Source organism: Xiphophorus maculatus, chromosome 10 (assembly GCF_002775205.1).
Source record: "Xiphophorus maculatus strain JP 163 A chromosome 10, X_maculatus-5.0-male, whole genome shotgun sequence".
Taxonomy (NCBI): Eukaryota; Metazoa; Chordata; class Actinopteri; order Cyprinodontiformes; family Poeciliidae; genus Xiphophorus; species Xiphophorus maculatus.
The window spans coordinates 17,116,045-17,139,153 of record NC_036452.1 but is presented as its reverse complement, the minus strand read 5'-3'; the positions used below and the strand labels follow the sequence as shown (position 1 = coordinate 17,139,153).

The 23,109-nt window shown below is 37.8% G+C and overlaps 1 protein-coding gene and 1 long non-coding RNA gene across 3 annotated transcripts in view; one reads left to right on the top strand and one right to left on the bottom strand.

Moving 5' to 3' along the window:
• The window catches only part of LOC102230826 (glutamate receptor ionotropic, delta-1-like), a 470,639-nt gene that overhangs the window by 139,361 nt on the left and 308,169 nt on the right, over positions 1-23,109 (bottom strand). For both annotated transcript variants that reach the window (XM_023340569.1, XM_023340570.1), the window contains exon 4: positions 3,014-3,219. In XM_023340569.1, coding sequence (XP_023196337.1) covers positions 3,014-3,219 — 206 coding nt within the window. The remainder of the gene's footprint in view (positions 1-3,013; positions 3,220-23,109) is intronic.
• LOC111609846 lies at positions 16,313-21,272 on the top strand. Its single transcript, XR_002753366.1, has 9 exons — positions 16,313-16,621; positions 16,740-16,845; positions 18,002-18,219; positions 18,467-18,537; positions 18,628-18,688; positions 19,023-19,067; positions 19,175-19,362; positions 20,064-20,248; positions 20,362-21,272. It is a non-coding gene; the product is annotated as an uncharacterized LOC111609846 (long non-coding RNA).

Below are 23,109 nucleotides of genomic sequence, written 5' to 3'. Positions count from 1 at the left end.
ATTTCAAGCATGTTGACTTGATCTTTGCCTCAAACATCTCTTCCTACAGCTGCTGTTTCTGCTGCATATTTCCAAATCATCATTCCGTCTCCGCCATGTTGGACAGCGGGTATGAGCTGTTGTTGCTGTCAGCTGTGGCTGGTTGTCCTCAAGCATGGTCATGCACATAATATGTCAGATGCACTTAATAGACAGCAGACGTTGTTCTCCTCCAACTCTTCTATAAAAATCACTTTTTCAGTGTTTTTGTGTTGGCAATATCAGGAGTTTTACCAGTGGACACTTTGTTGCGTTTGCACTGAGAGTCGAGGATTTATTAAGCAACTGTCGTGAAAACTTTCAGACTGAAAAACTGCTACTGAGGTTCTGGGTGCTTTTAAGCTAATGCAAACTGCTTCCACAGTTTATTATATCTTGCTTAAAAGGCCAGCAATCAAGTCCAATTCAGAACCCATCTTGTATATATTACTTTTTTTTATTGCTAATAACAAAAAAAATATTATTTTTCTTTGTCCTTTCATGTAAAACTCTATCAAAGCAAAATAATGCAAATGGCCATCAGCTAATCATGGTAACAGGAGTGTGTGGGCAATATCAACTCAATTCTTTATTTATTCTAAGTAAAAACTGCCATAGAGAATATATGTTAGCTAAATGTAAAGTGAAAAACAAGGTAACAACGTACATGTCATCTATTCAAGCATCTGTACAGGTACACCTGGATTTCAGCCTGTGTTTTGTTCATACATTTATACAGATCATTTATATTTTAATAGAAATTAGAAGCCATCAACATGCCAGAGTTAAACATCTCCTCCTACAGTTTGCTCTCCAACAATGCAGTACTCTGAGACTCCTACAAAACAGCGTAAATAATTAAAAGCCACACACTTCAGTTTGATCCACAGACAGAAGTTCCACTGAAAAATGAAACATGTCATAAATGTTGAGCAAAACACAGCAGCTCATTTGCAAAAGCTTCTGGAAAGGTGTCTGTGTGGCAAAACTAGCTCCATCTGTCACTGCAGGTGGCCCCCCCCCACACACACACACGCAAACACACGCCAGCTCACGCCCGCAAACAGGCACACTAACTGGGCAGGTGAACAAATGACTACTGATCCGAGATGTGCAAAGCAGAAAAAACATGGACGGGTTTGCTAGACAAACAGCAATTTTTCATGCACGCTCTCTTGATCTCCTTAAACACTCATTCATTCCCTGCTGAGAGTTTCTCTTCCCACTACAAGCACTCACTTTTGGTTTATTAATGAACCTTGTACATTTTACACTCTTATTTCCTTCTTATAGATGTCTTCCATGCGTGTTCCTTTAAAATACCTTAAGTTCCTCTTTCAGACTCATTGCTGCTCCCACTAAAAATGCATTGTTGTTTTTTTATAAATGTCAGAGGAAAAAAAATCGCCAAATATATATAAATATTTCACTAAAAGCATTATTATGAGTTAAAGTGAAGTAGTAACACTGCCTAAACATATTACAAAGTTTTTGATTTTTTTTTTTCTTTTGGAATACTAACTAAGTCACAGAACTATTTATTTACTGATGTTCTCCATTTAAATTTTGACAGTGTTAGTCCTACTGAGAAATCAGGTTTTGGTTCTATTATGAATAGAGAACCTGTTTGTTTCACCTCTCTATCATTCTCTTACACACAGGCTCACTTTATCTTTTCATTTCTGTTTTTCCTTATTTCCTCCGCTACAATTTATACCCTAAATACTTAATTTCATCACGTCTTAATATTTTGTGTAGTTATTGCATAATGATTTTGATTACAAAAAAGATATTACCAAAAACATGAAATGACTCAGAAACCGACAAACACTTGCCTAATGTTGCGAGCAGTGTTCAGTACAGATGGCGAAGACGAGAACTACAGCCAGAATAATGTAGCAATGTCTTACGGTTTTGTTTTGTGGTTGTTTTTTTTTTTAAGTTGTTTGATTTTCTGCGTTCTCCATGTTTTGGGGACTTATTAATTTAATTGACAAGTGATCATTGTGGGCTAATGTACACAAGCATATTTACATCATGTAATGCAAATGAGCAGAAGTGAACTGTTCTTAGATTATTATAATGAATGAAAAGATCATAAACAAATCCACTGCAGAACAGCAGCGGTGTTAGGAGCAGAAAACGACAACGGCACTGTTATGGTGCTTGTGTGGCTCTTTTTCCACTCACCCTTTTGTCTCTTCCTACTTAATGTTTAATGTTCGTTCTAGGAACAGAACGGATTGTTTCTGCCTGCAGACATGCATGCAGCCCGTTTGACCGCTTGACGAGGATTGCTGGTGCATTGCTGAGCTAAAATTGGAAGGGACACTGCAAGCTGAGGGGCCCTGCTTCGGAGATTTGACAGATAGTGATTAGCCTGAGTGTATTCACACTATACTGTCGTATCGGTTATGTTCCCACAAAACGCTGCAGCGCAACATTTTGACACTTTTCCAATATAACAAACACCCAAAAAACATTGTTGTGGATGCTGATGAAAAAAATCTAATCGCAAATCCTCCATAGATCACTTGCACCAGCAAAGTGGGTTTCAACATCTTGCAGTGTCATTCATCATGTGGTAGGGATGAACGTTTTCACCATTCAGCTCAAAATGCTGTGAAATATTTGTTCTTGACATATTTATCTTGGTTCATAAGATATGTAAGAAATCTTCTTTTTGTTTGTTTATGATCAGTTATATTTATGCCGATGCACAAAAAAGTATGTTGTTTTCCATTTTGCATGTGGATGCTGTCAAACGCATACAAGAATACAAGGTTGCACATTTCAACTTCGTGAACTCTTTGCTGTTAACACGCTAGCATAACAGGAAGTACCGGAAATATTCTGTCCACTCACACATTCAGCTCATTTAAATCCATACAAACGTGTAGGAAAATGGAGACGAACAGGTTTGTTGCAAGAGCAACCGCCAACTTGTCTTCAAGAACACAGCATCTTTTAAAGAAAACAAAAGTGGAAGACAGACCTGCTGGATGAACGTGTGCGCCCCCTGCGGGCTGAGCAGAAGGATGGCTCTGCGTAACGTGTCCCGGTACCGATTCAGCTCCTCCGTCCTCATGGTGGTGAACAGGTTGGTGAAGACTTTACTGATGTTCCTATCCACCCTCTGTAACGCAACATCAACGCCCTGACGGGACGTCTGATCAAGGAAGCCCTGCAAGCCACGGATATCTGGGGAGACAACAAAGAGTCAAGCAAATGAGAATGTCTTTAGAAGTGTCAACAAACTGCACAAAGAGAGAATAAAGGCAGTAAGCAGCTTTTTTTTCTTTTTACAATTATACATGCTTCTTTGCACACACTCATCCTGACCCCAAACCCAAACTTTACAGGGAACCTTTTACGATGAACATGAGGTGTAAAAAGAAGAAAAAAAGATCAATATCAATATCAAAAACCTATGAGCCCAGAAGCGAGTCAGAAAGCTGTTCATATCTCAAGACAATCTTTACATTCACATTTTAAAACTTAATTTGAGGGTATGATAAAAGTCTTGGCCTTGTCATAAAAAAACATATCCTCTATACACACATAATTGAAAATAAAAACATACATTCAGTGCAATGATCTTTCCTGCCAACAGAAGGATGGCAGGAAACGATCTTCAATAACTCTTTGCAAAGTATCTAAATTAATGAGTTACAACAACTTTTGATTTCCCTCTGGGATTAATAAAGTATTTTTGAACTGACTTTGAATTTGAATAAGATTTGTGTGGTAAGGTTTGGAAAAGCCAACCCAACATGAGGATGACCAGTATCTCTCTAATGGTATTTCTTCAAACCCAGCCTTGAACATTAGCCATCAACCCGCTGAAATGGTGACAACTGACCACAATCCATGCGACAGCAGTTTTATGAATTAGCAGCATTTATTGAAATGACTGTGACTCATTAAACCGGCCCACAGCCAGCGAAAAAACAGACGACTCAAAGAAAAACTGACCCGTACAGAGGTGACTCTTGTTTTTGTAGCTATTGAAGGTGACTGAACCTCTGAGAAAGCATTGGTTCAATCCCTACACCATCTGCGTCTGAACATGACAGCATCGCCTCTTTTTATTATTTCTTTTTGAGGCATCTTTCAAACTCTTTCTCAGATACTCTTTCTCTTTCTGCTCAGAAAATGGCAGCTCAGCTGGTTTCTGTACTGTTGGAGAAGCTGACAGGTTGTTTGGCCTGAATATCTCTCACTTTTTGTGAGCCTCCCTCCATCTTTCTTAGTCTATTAGCACTGACAGCCGGCTTGTTCCGAGCACCCACTGCCACACTATACTGCTGAAACGTTTTTTTTTTTTCCAGCTGGGCTATTTCATCTACCGTGCTCCCCCCGACGCCACATCTCCGGCCCGACAATAACCACCAATTCTGTTCTCCCTTAAATTTTCTTTCCATCGATCCAACTGTCACTCAAAGCCTGCCTCCCACTCTTTCCCAGAAAATCGGCAGGGACGTTTACTCCCGGAGAACAAACGAGAAACTGTTTTATGAAATTTGAAAGTCAGCCCTGTGACTCACCCTTCCCCGCTGATTACAAAGGCAATACCTGAAGGCAGGCCCCGTGGAAAGCAATATTTTATCTAACTTTAGAACTTTTATATCTCTTATCCAATAAGCGGTTCAACATTCTATATAAACAAAGCAAAGCAAAAAAAAACCTTTGCCCTCTTATGAGAAGAAATAACCCAAAAGAAGAAAATAATTTTTCCACTCCTTCAAATTACGTTTTGTTGAACTTACTGTAGCGGCAACATGTTGAAAGGTAAAGCACTTAGTGGAATCAGCTAGACGGCGTTTGCATCCACAGCCTAAATCAACATACTGCAACTAATTCAGCACTCAGAGTTTCTGTCTTCACTTCCCCCGCAAAAAAATTGCTGCTGAAAAACGAGAAAGAAAAAAATAAATCCGCTCTTTTCTTGAGCTCAAGCACTGGAACACCACAAGTGGAGGGGTTTGAAAGCAATTTAAAGAGCTGCTGCTCGCCAGCCACAGTTCAATTTCTCCTCAGCCACTTTGAGCAAGGCACTGGGGGTGGGTGGGGGATGCACTGCCCTCCCATCAGAAATGCCAACACTTATCTCTGCTCATCAGCATCACGCTGACCTCTCCCCGCTGAAGACCCGGTGAAGATCCGGAGCAGGTGAACCTTCGACCGCGAGATTCAATTTAGATTCACACGACACAACTGTTGTCTTTCACGTACAGTGCAAATACCTTAAAGGCCAGCGATGCCTAATATTTGCATCATGTCCGGATGCAGCAAACATTGCTGATATTTGCAAGCCCTGCAGAAGGAATGTCGATAAATTTTTAAGCATGAATTTTTATCAGGCGGGAATCCTTGCCAGCTGAGGTTGGCAGGCCCTCAGGCTTTACGAGACGAGAAGGAAAACAAAAAAATCGTGGAAATATTATGTCTAAAACCAAAGCTTATTAAGTTTTCCCTAACATTATTTCATCAAATAAATATTCATAGAAGACATTAGATAGCATCTTTTTTTTTGTTGCTGCTGTTGTTTTCTGATCACACCAAATTTTAATTGTTAAATTCTAACAACTATTCGAGCAACCTTATGTAACAGGCCAAATAAGCAGATGTTTGTGTTTCTCTAGCACAAAATCAGATGAAATCAATGGCTGCCTGGACAGAGACTAAAATTACACACACAATCGTTAAACTCCAAGGGTGAAAACAACCTTAATTTGTTGCAGAACAAAGGTTTGCTGCAGACCAAACAACCAGAAATGTACTCTTTTTCAGCTTATTTTTATTGTTTTTTTTACAATTAAATTATTTAAGGGGACATTTTGATGCAAAAACTGATCATATTTGGGATGAAACACTTCTCAGTTGTAAAAAAATCCATCTACATTACCCTAGATCACATGTGTCAAACTCAAGACCCGGGGCCCAGATTTGATCCGCAGTAGCTTTTTATGTGGCCCATTAGACTCCAGATTACATCAAAAAGTCCCTCCACTTTTTGTAAAATTCATGCAAAATTCACACAAAATCAACATTTTTCTCAGATTTTACTGCAATTTTTTTTTCTCAAATTTGGCCAAAAACATATTGTGTAAGTGCCTGCTGTCTCAACTTTACTTGATGTCAACACGTAGTACGTGATGGATTTGAAAAACATCCTTACAAATATTTCTAATTTAGCACCACAAAATATGTGATTCTGATTGCAAAAGAAAAACAAAACACACACAAAAACAATCAAGACATTCTGGATGGACTGAAAAGATGTTCAATTATTATTTCATCTTAAGGAACACTTATGGACCACTAAAACCAACAGATATTTATTAATATTTTACCTTCAATAGATTCTGGCAGAACTGGCCCTTTAAAAACATTCAGATTTTCATATGGCCAAAAATGAAAATGAGTTTGACGCCTCTGCATTTAGACCCTAAATGCATCATATCTGAATCTGTTGGATAAGGGTAGCTATTTTTCCTTTTCTAATAGATGGTTGGTTGAGGTTTTAAAAAAAAACAAAAAACTGCAGGTGATATCAAGAGCAGCGATGACAACATTCCCTTTTACTGTGATGCCAAATATATTAAGATCTGCAGTGGAATGTGTCTACTTGCTAGCCAAGCTCATAGATCAACAGACTGTGGGGGGAGATCTTGTTAATTAACTGTACGGATGTGAAAATACTGGAAGGAACAAAGTGACGGCAGAGAGATGAGAAATCATAAGAAACACGGTGAATGAAAGGATGAAAAGAACGAGTGGTGGGAGTATTAGGAGGAATAATTGAGCCTTCTTATCCACACAGGCAATGACAGGTGTGACATTTTAGCTTTGGAAAGCCTCTCTGTATTGGATATCCATGGAACACACACAGGAAATCATTCTTCTGTCTGGTGTGGCCACTTTTGCAGTACCTGTGAGGAATAATTTTAAAATGAAACATCTCTTGACTTCAGTTTATTTACAACCTTCATCTACCATAAAAATGGAAGGAACTTTCCCCTGTAGTGGTTCCATAGCTTAACCAGAACTGGAGCTACAGGCAGTTTTCACCTGCTTTAAAATTAAATGCTGTGGTTTTCCACATCCGGAGAGCAAGTTTGGTGTCATATTACACCACCTAAATTTTCTCTTTACACTCACTGGTGACTTTATGTTAGGTAGATATTGCCAATAACACTACGGTACGGCATGGTAAACTACGGCAAACTGAATTAGTCTGTGGTAGAATCACCTAATTTAATCATTTTGTTACAGAAATCTGGGTTTTTGAATATTTGCATGGATTTCTGATCAGTATTGACCAGTAAAAGAGCTGCTTGTAGATAATTACACATAGAGATTTATTTATTTATGTAAGAAATATGTAATTTCATAAATTATGATTATGACTATTTTCAGCTTCAGAAACCAGAAGTCAACACATTACGTCAGTCACACTGACCAACTTAAACTCTGTGAAGGGTCAATATTAAAATACTAAACACACACATACACACACACACACACGCACACACGCGCGCACCCAATCACAGTAAGGTTTGGGGAGGAAATATGAAAATGGGCTGTTTTACATCCTAATAACGAAGGAAAGAATGGAAACATGACTTGAGTAATCCTTGTCATGAATTATTCCATGCATCATTCCCTGTACATAATTTAACTTACTGACTAATTTCCTTTAACTTCTTTGTATGTGTGTATTAGTCGTGTTGTTAGCAATATTTGGTGTAAATGTCATTTCAACAGCTGCATTAGAAATACGGTTTGCCAGAAGAACAACACTGGTGTGTTCAATACTTGCTTTATCCCGACTGTAACCAGTTTTTTATGGAAAATTTATCTCCAGAGCAACCTTTAGAACATCTAGCTGCTTGTCTCCAAACCATTAGCATTCTTCACCATGAAAAATAGACTCTCCCATATTTTCTCTAAAAAAAAGGTGGGAATAAAACAGCATTCCTGCAACCACTGGATTTATTGTTATTTACCTTCACAGAGATGCATTTCTTCATTGCTGTTAGCCACCTCTGCTTTCCACAGAGGAAACTATTCCCTCTCGGCAATAAGGCAACATTCCAACCTAAAAACTCTTCCATAAGAAGCTGCAGGATTACATGATATAATGGTGTAGACGTACAGATTGGTGATTTGCTTAGTTTTTAAAATATTTTTCTCTGACAGTGACATTTTCAATCTACAGTTGGCCACTTAGATCTGCATTAAAGTTGATACTATGGTTGTAGCTTTTGGGGCCTATAAATTCACTCCTCTAAGACACACACACAAAAACAAAATGAGTGATGTGATGATGTGCTGGATAATTCATTCCGTCTCCATACGCCTCTCACATACATGCAGCTTGTCTCAGCGTGTTATCCTCAGAATCTCAACATTCATGCAAACGAACCCGCGCATCAACAAGTCTCTCACTAACCAGGATGATGTATAATTTAACTGCCAGGGTGCTGCTCGTGATAGGAATGCGATGCCGACGCGTGGAGCGTGTGAAATGCTAATGCGGGCCTCACGGACGCCCCTCGCTGCTCGGCTCCTGCTCCCCTGCCAAGGTGCTATGTAAATGAAGCCAATCAAAGAGCGGGCAGGCTCTTTTACAGGCGCCACCGCGAACCTATCAGCCGCCGTCTGAGGAGACCGGGATGAGGGCGGCTCCCAGACCCGGAGCAGAAACGAAAGACAGACTTTGCCCACGTTCCATATATTGATGCTTAAGAGCTCTCGTGTTTTATTAAGAAGCAGCGCTCCGTGATCATGTACTCGGGAAGCATCTGTGAACAGAGTCGTCATTCCAGCCCGATTCTTTTTACATCCATAAACAGCGTGAGGGCAGAGCTATATGAATTAAATATGCCCACTTCATTATTCATACTAAACAATTTCTTCGGCTGATATTAATCCTTATGACGAGGACATGACGTGCACGCGGTCCTGATTATCAAACTGCTGAAACGCGTCGTTGTTGAGACACGAAGCCCCTTCCCTGCTGCTCAATTACAGTTTAGGCTGATGAAACTGAGACTATTACTTCATATGACTCACGAGGCTTATCGTAATGCTGCTGGTGTACGGTTATATTGGTGCACTATTTAGGAGTTCAGGTCTTTATTGCTGCTGATCAAAATTCTTCCACCTGCAGCAGAAAGATAAACGTGACTTCCATTCTGCCTCACTATGCATTGGCTTCCGAAGTTTTTCCACAGTTTATCACATCATATCCTCAAAGTTCAATAGTTTTTCTTCAGGTTTTATGCGATGTACCGACACAACAAAAAGCATAATTGTGAAATAAAACATCAAGTTAAATATTTTTGAAAATGAAGGTGATTTTAGAAAATGCTGGACATTTGTGTTTAGCTCCCCAGGTGCTTGCACCTTTTGCTGCAGTTGCAAGTCTTTCAGGCTACCGCAGGTTTCTAAATTGAACTTACATCCACGTAGATTGGGATGAGGGTCTCAGAAGGCTTAAATCAGGAAGGCAACATTCTTTGACTGTTCTGTTGGAGCTGCAGCTGTGTGTTTAGCGTTATTGTCTTCCAGGAAACTGAACAAGATCCCCAGTTTAAAATCTTTCCAACCTTCTAACAGGTTTTCTTCCAGGATTTTCCTGTGTTCGGCTTCATTCAGCTTCCCATAATCTCAGACAAGCTCCATGTTTTTGATTAAGAAAACCATCCCCACAGCATAATGATGCCATCACCATGTTACATCTGTGGAATGATGATGTGCAGTGTACAATGTACACTGCTATACAGGAAAAGTAAATGGCTGAATTTTGGTCTCGTCTGACTGGAGTTCCTTCTTCCCCATGGTCGCTGTACTTCTACATGGCTTACTGTAAACTACTGTTAACTACAACTAATAGCTCTCCAGTAGAAAGAGAGCCCCGCCAAAGCTGTGGATCCCTGTTACTCCTCCAGAGTTACCACAGGTCAACTTGATCGCTTCTCTTTTTAAAGCTCTCCCCTCCTGGCTTGCCAGTTTAGGCTTTTGACCATATCTTACATTTACAGTAGTGCCAAGCTCTTTTTTTTTGCCAAGCCCTTCTTTTTTTTTTTTTTTTTGCTTTTTGGTCTAATGGAATAAGCAGCGCTCGAAGATATTCAAAGCTTGGGACATTTATTTTATAACCCAACCCTGCCAAGTCACACTTTGTTTCCTCTAAAATCCCTGAATTAAACTGTATCTTGAAGAGACATGCATCATTTATATAGTTTGTTTCTGTCCATGTGTCTAAGATGAATTGGACCGTTGGCAGTGGACTGAAATAAATACTCTTTTGGCGACAGGCAACCGAAGTATTGGCATGTCGCAGCTAAGATTATCTAATGGTAAAAGAGATCTGAGCTTTAAAAAAGAAAACTGAAGTGCTGGTTAGAAAGGCTACATTTGGCTCCTAATTTACACATAGATGAATTTCAGAAATTATAGTTAAAAATTGCTTTAAATGTCGAATTGCAGTTTTTCTGAAGGCAAATAGACATGATGGATGAATGTCAACACTTTTCCATCATTTATAGCACAACATTTCACTACTTTGATGGAGTTTTGGTGATTATGCTGAGTGCAAATGATTGTGTCCACAAAGACAGCTTGGGTTTTAATGTTACCATGACAACTGTAAATTATCAAGTTTTTTTTTATTATTATTTACTGTTGTGGTTGGTCAAAAATAACCTGTTGAAAGAAAATGGGATGGATTTTATTCTTTAAAAAAACATATTCCATAAAAAAAAAATCAAAAAACTTTTTTTTTCAGTGACTACAAACTTTAGGTAAGGCAGATGTGTGTTGATCTTTAAAAGCCAGGAAAAAGCTCCTTGACTAAACTTACCCGTAGCTACAGACTGAGCAGCAAATTAAAAGGATATAAAAAAACAAACTACAAAAACCAAGGCAAACATGTGGAGCGGAACATGCCAAATTCAGCTGGGACTTTACCTGGAACTATGCTTTCGTCAGATGAGACCAAAATTGAGATTTACAGTAACAAATACTCTACAGAGTTTGCTGTGAAACAAGGGGTGAATATGTGGGAAACCGCCTCTGATAATTATGGTGGATAAACCTGAGAATGTGTTGTTATGGGGTTATTTAACAAATACAATAAGAAAGTATAATATCCTTCAGTACAGCATAGTACAATTTAGCATAGAAAAATATTCCGTAACAGATTTTTTTTTTTTTTTTAAATTGATTAAATGTAGTAAAGGTAAATCTAGCCACAATCCATTTTTCAAGTATATCCATTTATTTTCGGTCTCTTTTGTTCCCGTGTGCACAAGCTGTCACACTCCTGACACCTGCTCTGCCGACGCTGGAAGTTGTAACCTAAGAGGAGAACGCCGCTGTAATTGGTCGCAGCAGATGAAGAGCAGTGCCCTTTTCAAACTAGACTCATAACAGACAGTGCTGCCAGGCTCGGCTTGTTTCCACATTGTTGTTCTGTGACTCTGCTGAGAAGTTTGACTTTCTCGGCTTTTTAATTTATACAAGACGCTCTCCTGCTGAGCTTGTATGTGTCAGGGACTTTACCCGCACACACACAAAAAAAAAACATTTTGCAGAGGGATTTCGCTCCGCCTCCATATCCCTCAATGATTGCATTGTTAGAGCCATTGCGCAGAAGAGATTGCACGTCGAGGCTCCGACACAACCGATGCAGTCTTTAAATGCAGAAGGCGCACATAATGAACCAATATCATTGATTTAGAAAGTGCTGAAAACACAGATGTCTGTAGCCAGAATGGAAGCAGATGAAGTTCAGTGCACACAGTAAAACATGAGAAACTCATTACAAAGCAATGCAAGGCGCTTACTTGCTGTAACTGAAGCAAATCTAATAAAAACCCACAGGAATCATGTTTGTGTTATGCTACATAAAAAAAAAAAAAATCTTGAGCTGTTTGCTACAGTAACAAGAACTTGTTCACTCTCTATGATTGTCCCCAGGGGTTCGCACCATCTAAAATGAGAAAACCATTTAGTTTGAGAAAATAAGTTTTGATGATCTCCGTCCAGGAAACCAAAAAGAAAGAAGAAAATCTGCAAAATGTCGTAAAACTGTGTAAAACTATCATATTCTTTATCTTGTCTGAATGACTTTTTTAGCTTCAGCTTCTATTACAAATTCTCACAGAGAAAAGCTAATAATGATAATTTGTTTCACAGGAAACACAGACTTCCCTCTATGGAACTACCAATGAGTGTTGTAGTGAACTATAACCACTAAAATTCAGAATGAAATACTATGTGAACTTTTTAAGGTCAAATCCAGCTGGTGATGCACCCATGTTTCTTAATATGATGCCAAGTGGAGAGAAAAAAAAAAACATCTGCAATTATCTGCTACTGCCCAATCAATCAGGAAGGGCTATAGGACCATTTACACACAATATGAAGTCCATCATTCTACAACGAGTTAAGAGAACATGTTCTTTTATGTTTATTTAAAATGGGTTGCATTTCTACACATCAGAAAACTAGTTTTTTTTAAATCAAAGTAAATTAAAGCAGCTGTACGCTCTGGTCAGCCAGCTCATTTCTTATCACAAATAGCAGACTGTAATGGAGTGCAAACTAAAGGAGTATCTCTATCCCTCTTATTAACCATTTTAAAATGCATTGGCAAGCTATGACTTTTCCAGAGCATACAGTCTGACTAATTGACCAGGTATTCATTTCTAGTGAATACTATGTTACTCTATAAAAATTGGACAGTCAAAGAGGCAGAATACTGCCGGTGTTGTACATGTTTGCAATGAGAAAGTTCACATAACAACCAATGAAATAAGTGAGTGATTTTTGCCACCAACATCCTGAAACTCATGCTTTTTTCTTTATGACAAATCAATTTGATACCAATGGAAAGTCAATTTCTGTCCCCTTTAGTAGTGTCAGTAATTAATTTGTGGGATGTGAACCAGAATTCAGAAGATGGATCATGGTAACTGGTCAAATCCTCTCTGCTAGTGGCAAAAAGTGGTGGAGTCAGTGTGATGGCGTGAAAATCTCAGTGCAGAGATATCAAGACCCAATTCTGCTACCGGTGGCAATTCTGTATTTTCACAGTCTGAGATTGAACTTTATCCTCCAGAATGTCAAAGATCTTCCCCACAAAGCAGTGTTAATCAGAGACTACATCCAGACTTTGAGGCCTGCCTACAGTCCATCCTGTTCAAGCCAGAGTGACCAACATAACTTCATTGGCTGACTTGGAACAAGGGCTAGTTGAAGGAAGCCATTTATTGACGACAATTACGTCTTACAACAAAGAAATAAATGATAAAACACAAATGTCTCTACCTCTAATGCTACGCTTGAATAGCACTAATTCACAGCAGCTGTCGTCTCAAAGCCCTTCACAAGACAACAGGGTCCAATGTTTATTCAACTACATCCAGTCAAATTCAGTCTATATTACGTTCCAGTCAATTCAATTTATTAAAATGTAGTGATACAGTAGGATTCAGATGCAGCTACAGCCCAGTTATATCAAACTCAACAGGTGAAATGGCAATCCAAAAATATTATAGCTAATAATTAGCATTATTGCATTTTTTTCTATTCAGTTGTTGCTTCTCTGCTACTCGTAGCGGCACAGACTGTCCTATATTTTCATTTAAAATCACTGAAAATTTTGGTATAATAATGGGAAACTGCAATACTTTTACTGAAGAAATATTGTGGGAATGTAAAGTCCACCTAACTCGTAACAGTAGCAAAAAAAAAAAAACCCAACAAAAAACAATGAGGTATAAAACCTCATAAAATAAAAGCCACCACTGCTTTGACCCTGTGAAATTCTGTGCTCCTTTTTAGTCCTAAGAGTTGTTTGTCTACCTTTCAGACTTATCTTCCCTGCATAACGGAAGAACTCATGGCCACCCAAAGCTGCTTGCCAGACAGTTGGATTTAAGTTCATGTACCTGAGCATCACTCAGCTTTTTGTTTGTCACCGATTGTCGATAAAGCCTCGAGTTTGCTTGGCAGATAAAAGCGGGGGGGGGGGGGGGTTGACGGCGACTTTCGTGCATTTGTGCAGAGAAGCGAACACGCTCACTTCTTAAGAAACAGAAAACACTGCCGCCCTTTACAGCAGAGCAGTCACAGAGGGCGAAACTTGATGTGTGGAGGTGGAGGAGACGCCGTGATTGCCGACATTAAACACGGGAGGATTGAAATCACAAAAGATATAACCTTTAAAGGAAAGGAGAGATGTGACGGAGGAAAGAGGGAAACATCGCAACATACTAGAGCAAGAATTGATCCATAAAAATACTAAGAGGCAAACTCTTTCCCGTTGACCTCAACACAGATTTTCACTCTGAACAATGACTCCATTTGTTATGTGATATTCAAAAATGAAAACTTTCACAGACAGATGTATACACATATAACACAGTGACTTCAACTATATGCCTTGCATTTTGTGACACTAAAATATGTTTGCAACAAAGAGGTCGTTAGTAGATAAATCTTGAGCTAGAGTAAAGAGCGATGAATACAAACGCAGGCCACATTTTTCAGATTATTTGGATAGCACTGTGGAAAGAGCTGTAGGGATGTGAATACTTTTTCTAGGTTCTACATGAAGGAGATATTCAGATTTGGATTATATCATTTCTATCACATTTTCTGTTTGAGAGGTTTGTGTTACTACAAACAAAACAAGTGCAAGTTACTGTGTTTTCTTTTCACTTGAGGAAAAAAAAAGATACAAATCTGTCCTCATTAGTACTTTAACTTCAGATCTATAACAGAGAGGCTTAATATTTATGTTGTGAGAGAAGTGGAGCTGCTCATGATGCTGCTGCGGATTATGAAGGAAGGTTGGTAATGTCTAATATTTCTTGCTCACCTTGTTTCTTCCCCCACCCGCTTCGGATGTTATCATCCCATAGAATGGCGATTATCAGTGGTTATCAGCCCCATTGAATGGCCTCAGTTGGTCCCTGCTCTACCTGCTAGCAGGCTGTTATCAACCGTTATCAACCATTCTATCGGTGATAACAGCCGCTTGTCGCTAATAGAACCTTTTTTTAACCTTTTTTTAAAAACCTTTATTCATAATTTATCTGCGAATTTGAACAGGATATTAAGAATTTACTAAAAATACAAAAGCCAAACGTATCCGTCATAAGATTTTAATTAGGTATTGTAATAAACGTTACAGTATTTAAAAACAACTCACTAAAATCTAAAACCGGAGGGTTTTTTTTTCTGTTTTGTTTATTTTTGTTCGCTTTTTTAAAGACTTATATTCCCAATATGCCTTTTATTTCTTTGGATTTTTTCCAATAATTCACTCAAAATAAATGCCAAAATTTAACATACTTGGTTAATTTTATTGGATCTTTACAAGACGTGTTCTCTCAATACATGCCGTGTTTTTATCTTCCGGTCGTGCAATTATATATATATATATATATATATATATATATATATATATATATATATATATAAGCATACAATGAAATTAAAAGGTATATTCTAGAGTTATGTAGTTGTCCAACCTCATAGCCTTCCACTAGGTGGCTGTATGTACATCCGAAGTTGCTTGCAATCCATTAATAATGATAAGAAGAAGTTAGGGTTGGCCCTAATCTTATTTTTAATTTAAAAAATTAAAAATAAAAATACGGATGGATTTGCTCATATGATTATATGAAAATCTGTGTTTGTACCATATGAAAATGTTTAATATTTGTATTAGTAGTAATAATAATAAATTACGGATTGCACCCGACAAAACATTAGAGAAGAAGAAGAAGAAGAAGCTTACGTCATTCGACGCGACACTTTCCACGGTCGGAGCTGGTGAGTAGCCCCTGAATCTGTCAAATAAAAATGTAGTAAAAAACCTCAAAAGACCGAAAGTCTACATTTATAAATCTGCTGATGGTAGTTCTATGAGTTAATGTTAGCGAGTATGTGGCACAGCATGTGTTTGTACAGATTTAGACACGTTTTTAACCCTATTTGGTAGAAAAAAAAAGCTAGCTAAAGTAGCCTCTTAAAAGCCAGTCACATTCAAATGTAGCTGTCCTTCATACCTTTAATAACAATGTGCTAAAATTTTGTTTTTTTTATTATTATTTTATGCTTCTCGGTGTTACAGTATTTCTGTCTTCTTTCTGTTCTCTCCCACTTTAGAACCATGCCTAAATATAAGAGCAGTGTCCGTTGTAAGACCAAAAAAATAAAAGTAACTCGGAAAACCATCGGTGCTCGGGCGAAATATTTCTACATTCCCTCACATGCAGGCTCATCTGACACCAACACTGTTTTTCCCTCATCAAATGATATTTGTACTGAAAACTCAAAGGAAGAAGGGACCGCGTATACCAGGGCAAAAAGGAAGGAGCTGAGCCTATGGGATACACTAAAAGATCAGGTCTTGGAAGAGTCCTATAAGTCCTCCGCTCCTTTCTCTGACATGTGCTCTGTGTGCAAGAAACCTGGAGTATACCGCTGTCTGGAATGCAGCAGAAGCAGTGTTTTTTGCAAGGATTGTGTCTACACAGTACCCATAAATTCTTTGCACCTCCCTGAAAAGTGGAATGTAAGTTCATTTTTGTTGAATGTACTAATAAATATTGTAATTGATATGTATAGAATGAGAATGAGTTCTTAATTGCATAAAATTCGGTTTTTCTCTGTCCTTTTTTGTGTCTCTTTAGAAAACCTGCTATGAGGCTGCTTTCCAGCAGTTGGTGTTGCATTTAAGTGGGGATCACAGCACCCATGTTGTTTACTCCAGAGATGTAAAGACTTTTGTCAACACAGGTATGTTTTTACACTATGTAATTTTTTAATTAATTAATTTTGTGTATATGTGTATGTATATATATATATATATATACTGCTCAAAAAAATAAAGGGAACACTCAAATAACACATCCTAGATCTGAATGAAAGAAATATTCTCATTGAATACTTTGTTCTGTACAAAGTTCCATTTGCACAACAGCAGGTGGAATTGATAGTCAATCAGTGTTGCTTCCTAAGTGGACAGTTTGATTTCACAGAAGTTTGATTTACTTGGAGTTATATTGTGTTGTTTAAGTGTTCCCTTTATTTTTTTGAGCAGTGTATATATATATTCTACAAAATTCTAAATCTTATTTAGTAAAATTTATGTTTTCACTTTATGATTATTAATCTTGTCCCACGTGAATATATGTTTATGTGACTTTTTATTGTGGAATAACTTTTTATTCTTCTTTGTTGTTATTTATTTATACTTGGATACACAAATATAGAAAACTACATAAATACATAGATTGGAGGGGAAGCTCAGTTAAAGACAACACATGTTAAGTTAAACACAGTTAAAGTGGCAAGTCTGCGTTGGTTTGTACATGTTTAAAGAAGGGATATATCATCCATCCATTGCCTTCTGCTTATCTGGGGTCAGGTCACCCAAGTAACAGCATAATTAAGGATTCCCAGACTTCCCTCTACCCAGCCAATTGGGCCAGCTCCTAGGGTGTAATCCCAATACATCCTACACCAGTGGTGCCCAAAGTCGGTCCTCGAAGGCCAGCATTTTGCAGGTTTTAGTTCTGTCCCTGGTTTAATGCACTTGGATCCAGTGATGGCTCAGTAGAAGAACATTGACCTGCTGGAAAGGTTGTTACCACCACCACAGAGAGAACTAAAACATGCAGAATGAAGGTGCTCGAGGACGAATTTTGGTCACCCCTGTCCTATTCCATCTTAGAAGCATAGATGTGGCTCGGTGGTCCCTAAAGGGAGCAGTAATAAAAAGATCAACTCCTCATATGGATATCATGTATTTGTTATACAACTTATAAAATCAAAGTATAATTATAACACATATTGTGGACTGATTTAATTCCAAGTTCTATAAAACAGTGTATTTATTGACTCTGTGAGATAAAAAATGGAATGAATCCTTTTTCTTCCTTTGTCTTTTTAGGTCATCTCATTAATTGCACAGTTTCTTTTTGTAAATGCGAACCTGAGGTCTGCACTCTTCTGAAGTATGGCCTTTGGCCTGCTTCACCGGAGAAGCCACAGGCTGCTTTTTCAATGGCTCTTCTTGAGCTATTTGTCCATCTTTCTTTGGAGTGCCAGGTCTCTGTAGAGGGATTCATCAACACCTTACGGTGGAAAAACAATCTTACTGTTATGGAGGTAGAGAGAAAAAGATATGTCCTAGTAAATATGTCAACAATATTGCAACTTTTTTATTCTGTTTAATATATTAAATATTTCTTTAAATTAATGTCACTGATGGCATTTCCAGTAGACTAGATGTGTTATTTACTGCTTTCTCATTTAGAATTTTTTTTTTTACAGTATTTATTTATTTATTTTTTTTACTTATGTACCTTTGGAATTAATAGATTAAACATAAGTACTGTGACTCTTTTTACTACAGGTTAATATGCTGTACAGACCCCTAGTAGGAGAGTCTATTTCCCAGTTTCGCCATTATCACTTCCGACGAAGGTCACTAATTTTGATGTAATTTGTATTATTTCCAATTATTCACAGAGATATTGGATTGTTCAATAACATACATTGTTGACTTATCTACAGAGATTGTTCCAAGATGGAAGAGGAACTATGTGATGAAGCTGACCGAAATCAACCAGCTCAGGTATGATCCTTTTTTGAATACCAAATCAGTAGGCAGATTGGTGGTGTGTCTGTAATGATGAGGGTGCTGCAAAGGTCTGCAGTTTTCAAGACATGTAGTAAATACAAAAAAATGTAGTCAAATGTCTCGATTTGGTGGTTGTTCCATGTTCCTAACCTCACCTATGGGAAGCAGCCTCACTACTAGGCACTAACCTCAGACATGCATAAGATAATGTATAAACATTGTGAAATACTTACACAAGACTTACAATGTTGCCACATTAATGACAAAGTATTAAGCTCAGCTAATTATACAAGCTATGCCAATATAAAGTCTTTGTTTTCATTTTTAGATCCGGATCACATAAACAGGAGTCACTCATTGAAGATGAATAACAGTAAGAGACAGATATTTGTACTCTTCTATATTTGAACAACAGTTCTCGCCTGAAGTAAAGAAACTGTGCGTTGTTTTGTTTTTTTTGTTTGTTTTTGTTGTGGTTAGGCTGGACAGGGATCTTCGAATAATTGAGAGACACCATGGTGTAAAACGAAGGTGGCTCCCTTCGGATGACATTTTCCAGAGAACACTGAGAGATGTTGACCAGGAACTTAGAGGTCAGCTGATACGACGAGCACAAAATGAAGCAAGGGAGAGGACCACTCTTCTCAACCTGAAAAGAAGATATAATGGTAACGCTACTTCTTTTCTTGACTGTATGGTCATTAGCAAAATTGAAGCTCAAAGGTCTTGTGGTTGAATCCCAGCATGTGGTAAACCTAAATTTAATCTTTATGTTATCCCTGCACCATGCATATGTTCACTCTGGGTACTTAAGCTTCTTTATGCAGTGTACGAAGTGACTGGTTTATTCCAACTTGTCCTTTGTCATGGGTATGTGCTTTTGATGTGTATGGTTATTTATCTTTGGTGTATGAATATGTTTCTTGGGTGTATCCTGTCTTTCACCTAATGCCCGTTGTAAATAGGCACAGATAAGTGAGTATTGTAATACATCCATTTTCTAATGGACATTCAATGATCTTATGCATTACTGCAGATATTAAGTCACTGTAAGAACTATCAGTCTTTATATTCTGAGGATAACTTTTTTAAGAGTACAATTAAAATATCATTCAATTATTGGCAGTAATAGATTTTGACCTACAAACTGATATTTCCTTATGCGAACTTTAGTGTCATGTTGAATATCTTGTGTAGAATTGGCTGCCACTACTTGTGTTCACAAAATCCAAATTGAGATAAACACTATTTCAGATGTTGACCTTTTATTATGTTTAACATACTTCAATAAATGACTATTGTATCATGTTTTCATATTGTGTTGATTGTATTATTTTTACTAGTATTTATATTTCTTCTTTCTTTACAGATGGACAGGGAGTTGCTTTAAGGCTGTCCAAGCAAGTGAATGCCTGTAACAGAAAACTGAAGAAGATTGTTACAGAGTACAATAATCTGCAGTGGCCTCCACAAACTGGCATCTTTCCATCACATTTAGAATTTCGAGAATTGTGTGATGCCTCCTCCCAGCTGTACACATTGTTTGATGAACAAGTGAGTAGAATTGATCTAAAGGTTTTATTCAACTTTCTACATGCTGTTATTCACTTTATGTTGCTACTACGCTTTAACAAGGTTCCACTTGCAATTGTTCTCTTATTTTAAAGATTGAAGATCATGGTGTTGTTCCAAAGAACCTAAAAAGTCGAGCAATAGAAGCCCTGCATTTGAAGACTAGAGCAGCTGAAGAAAAGCTTCTACTTAAGAGAGAGATGAACACTGTCATTCTTCACCTTCATCAACAACATGGACATTTAAGTTCAGCTATAAATGATACTGCAGATCCTGGTTCAAAAGCTGTACTTCATCAAAACATTATCATGTTAGAAAAGAAAATGTACAGTGCAATGAACATGTTCAAGAGGTTTATTGAAGTTGGTGCCCCTCCTCCAAATCATCACCTACCAGAGTTTAACTCTCATTCTCAAGCACTTATGTCTCCAGATCTACATTACATAGACTATGATGAAAGCATTGACGATGGAGAGGATGAAGAGGATGATGACGACAATGTTGACGAAGGAGAGAACAGCATAGATTGTGAATCATCTTCATGATTTATGGCCACTTACTGTCCTATGTGAAGAGCACATATTCCAGTATAAAAAGTTTATTGTTTGATGATTTTCATATAAGCTTTTTGTTCTAACATCTCAGTTTATTGCTTTTGATATTGTTGAGACATATCTGTTTTTTAAGTCAAGCTATATATAATCAAGGGCATTTTAGTTTTACTCATTACAGCTTTGTACTCTTTTTCACATTTATTAATGTTCTTGTTCAGTATGACATTGTTAATGACTAAACTTCATTTACAGTTTGAATTTAACTCTTAATTTTGAGATGCTGCATAATGTGCTTTACATAATATCTTTAAATTTGGGCACAACAACGAAATAACTAAAACGTAGTGGACTAAAATTTTGTGATGTTCATATTTGAGAAATATTTGACTGTTATCCAAGAATTACATTATTTTGAAGGGCACTACTCTGTATTAAAAATTCATTAAGAGCTACGTCAGTGTTTCTGTGATATTTCAGACAGATTTCAAAACTTACAATATGGACTATTTGTAGCCTGTGTAGGGACTTACAAACTGGTTGATTTGATTTACCTTCCTGGTTTTAGTAAGAATGCCAGCAGCACCATAATATATAATCTGCAGTTGGATGATTGACTACTTTTTTAGGAGACCCCTCACACCAGCATCCAGGTTGAGTGTTTGCTGTCTACGCGCTCCTTCCACTGCTCCACCACTCAGATGGCTGCACAGACTAGTGAGAATTATCTTACTGTTAGATTTGCATTTAGTTTTGCAACTGTAAGGACATGTACATTCCTGGTTGTTTAAAAGGTTATAGAGCAGTTAACATTAGTGTTGATGTTTGCGTTTTTCAGGAGGGCAACGCGAATATTGACGTCCTTCACACCAGATATTACATTAAAATGTAAGCACACAGCGGGACGGATCAGGCAGGAATATAAAGACAGAGAGTCTGAATAACACCAACTGTATGTCAGAAAATTCTGACATGTAGTCTTATGTGATTTGTCTCTGCTTACATAAAAAAAATATATGGGCCACTATGGAAAATGGTAACAAACCATTTTGGGACCTATACTGTCTGCCCTCTTTTTTCCCTTATGGGGCCCACCTAGGTATGCCGGCTGGGGCATTATGACATAACTGTTTGTAACCTACCTGAGAAAGCGGCAACATACAGTCATATGAAAAAGTTTGGGCCCCTCTATTAATCTCAATCATTTTTATGTATAAATATTTGGGTGTTTACAAAAGCTACTTCAGTTTGATATATCTAATGGACACAGTAATATTTCTGTTTCCATTAGACACAGAAATAAATTAGGTTTATTGGACTAACAGAAAATGTGCAGTACGCATTAACAGAAAATTTGACAGGTGCAAAAATATGGGCACCTCAACAGAAAAGTGACATTAATATTTATTAGATCTGCCTTTTGCAAAAATAACAGCCTGTAGTTGCTTCCTGTAGCTTTTAATGAGTTCTTTGATCCTGTATGAAGGTATTTTTGACCATTCCTCTTTACAAAACAATTCCAGTTGAGTTAAGTGTGATGGTTGCCGAGCATGGACAGTCCGCTTCAAATCATCCCAGATGTTCAGTGATATTCAGGTCTGGACTGGGATGGCCATCCAGAACATTGCAATTGTTCCTCTGCATGAATGCCTGAGTAGATTTGGAGCAGTGTTTTGGATCATTGTCTTGCTGAAATATCCATCCCCGGCATAACTTCAACTTCGTATCAGCTTCTTGAACATTATTCTCAAGAATCTGTTAATATTGAGTGGAATCCATGTGACCCTCAACTTTAACAAGATTCCCAGTACCAGCATTGGCCACACAGCCCCAAAGCATGATGGAACCTCCACCAAATTTTACAGTGGGTAGCAAGTGTTTTTCTTGGAATGCTGTTTCCCCCCCCCGCCATGCATAATGCCTTTTTTATGACCAAACAACTCAATCTTTGTTTCTTCAGTCCACAGGACCTTATTCCAAAATGAAGCTGGCTCGTCCAAATGTGCTTTTGCAGACCTCAAGCGGCTCTGTTTGAGGCGGAATTGCTGAAAAGGCTTCTTTTGCATCACTCTCCCATACAGCTTCTCCTTGTTAACACATACTATCTGTAATAGTGCAGCTAAACTAAATATGAGAAAAACGTGAAGCCCTGATCATAGTTTAAAACACTACACACTACAATTATACTCTCAATGACCATATACATTACTTTATAACAGCCTCGCACTTACAACTCACAGGGTCTTATTGTTGCGGCACACGTTCAATATTTGAAATGGAATGCGCCCCATC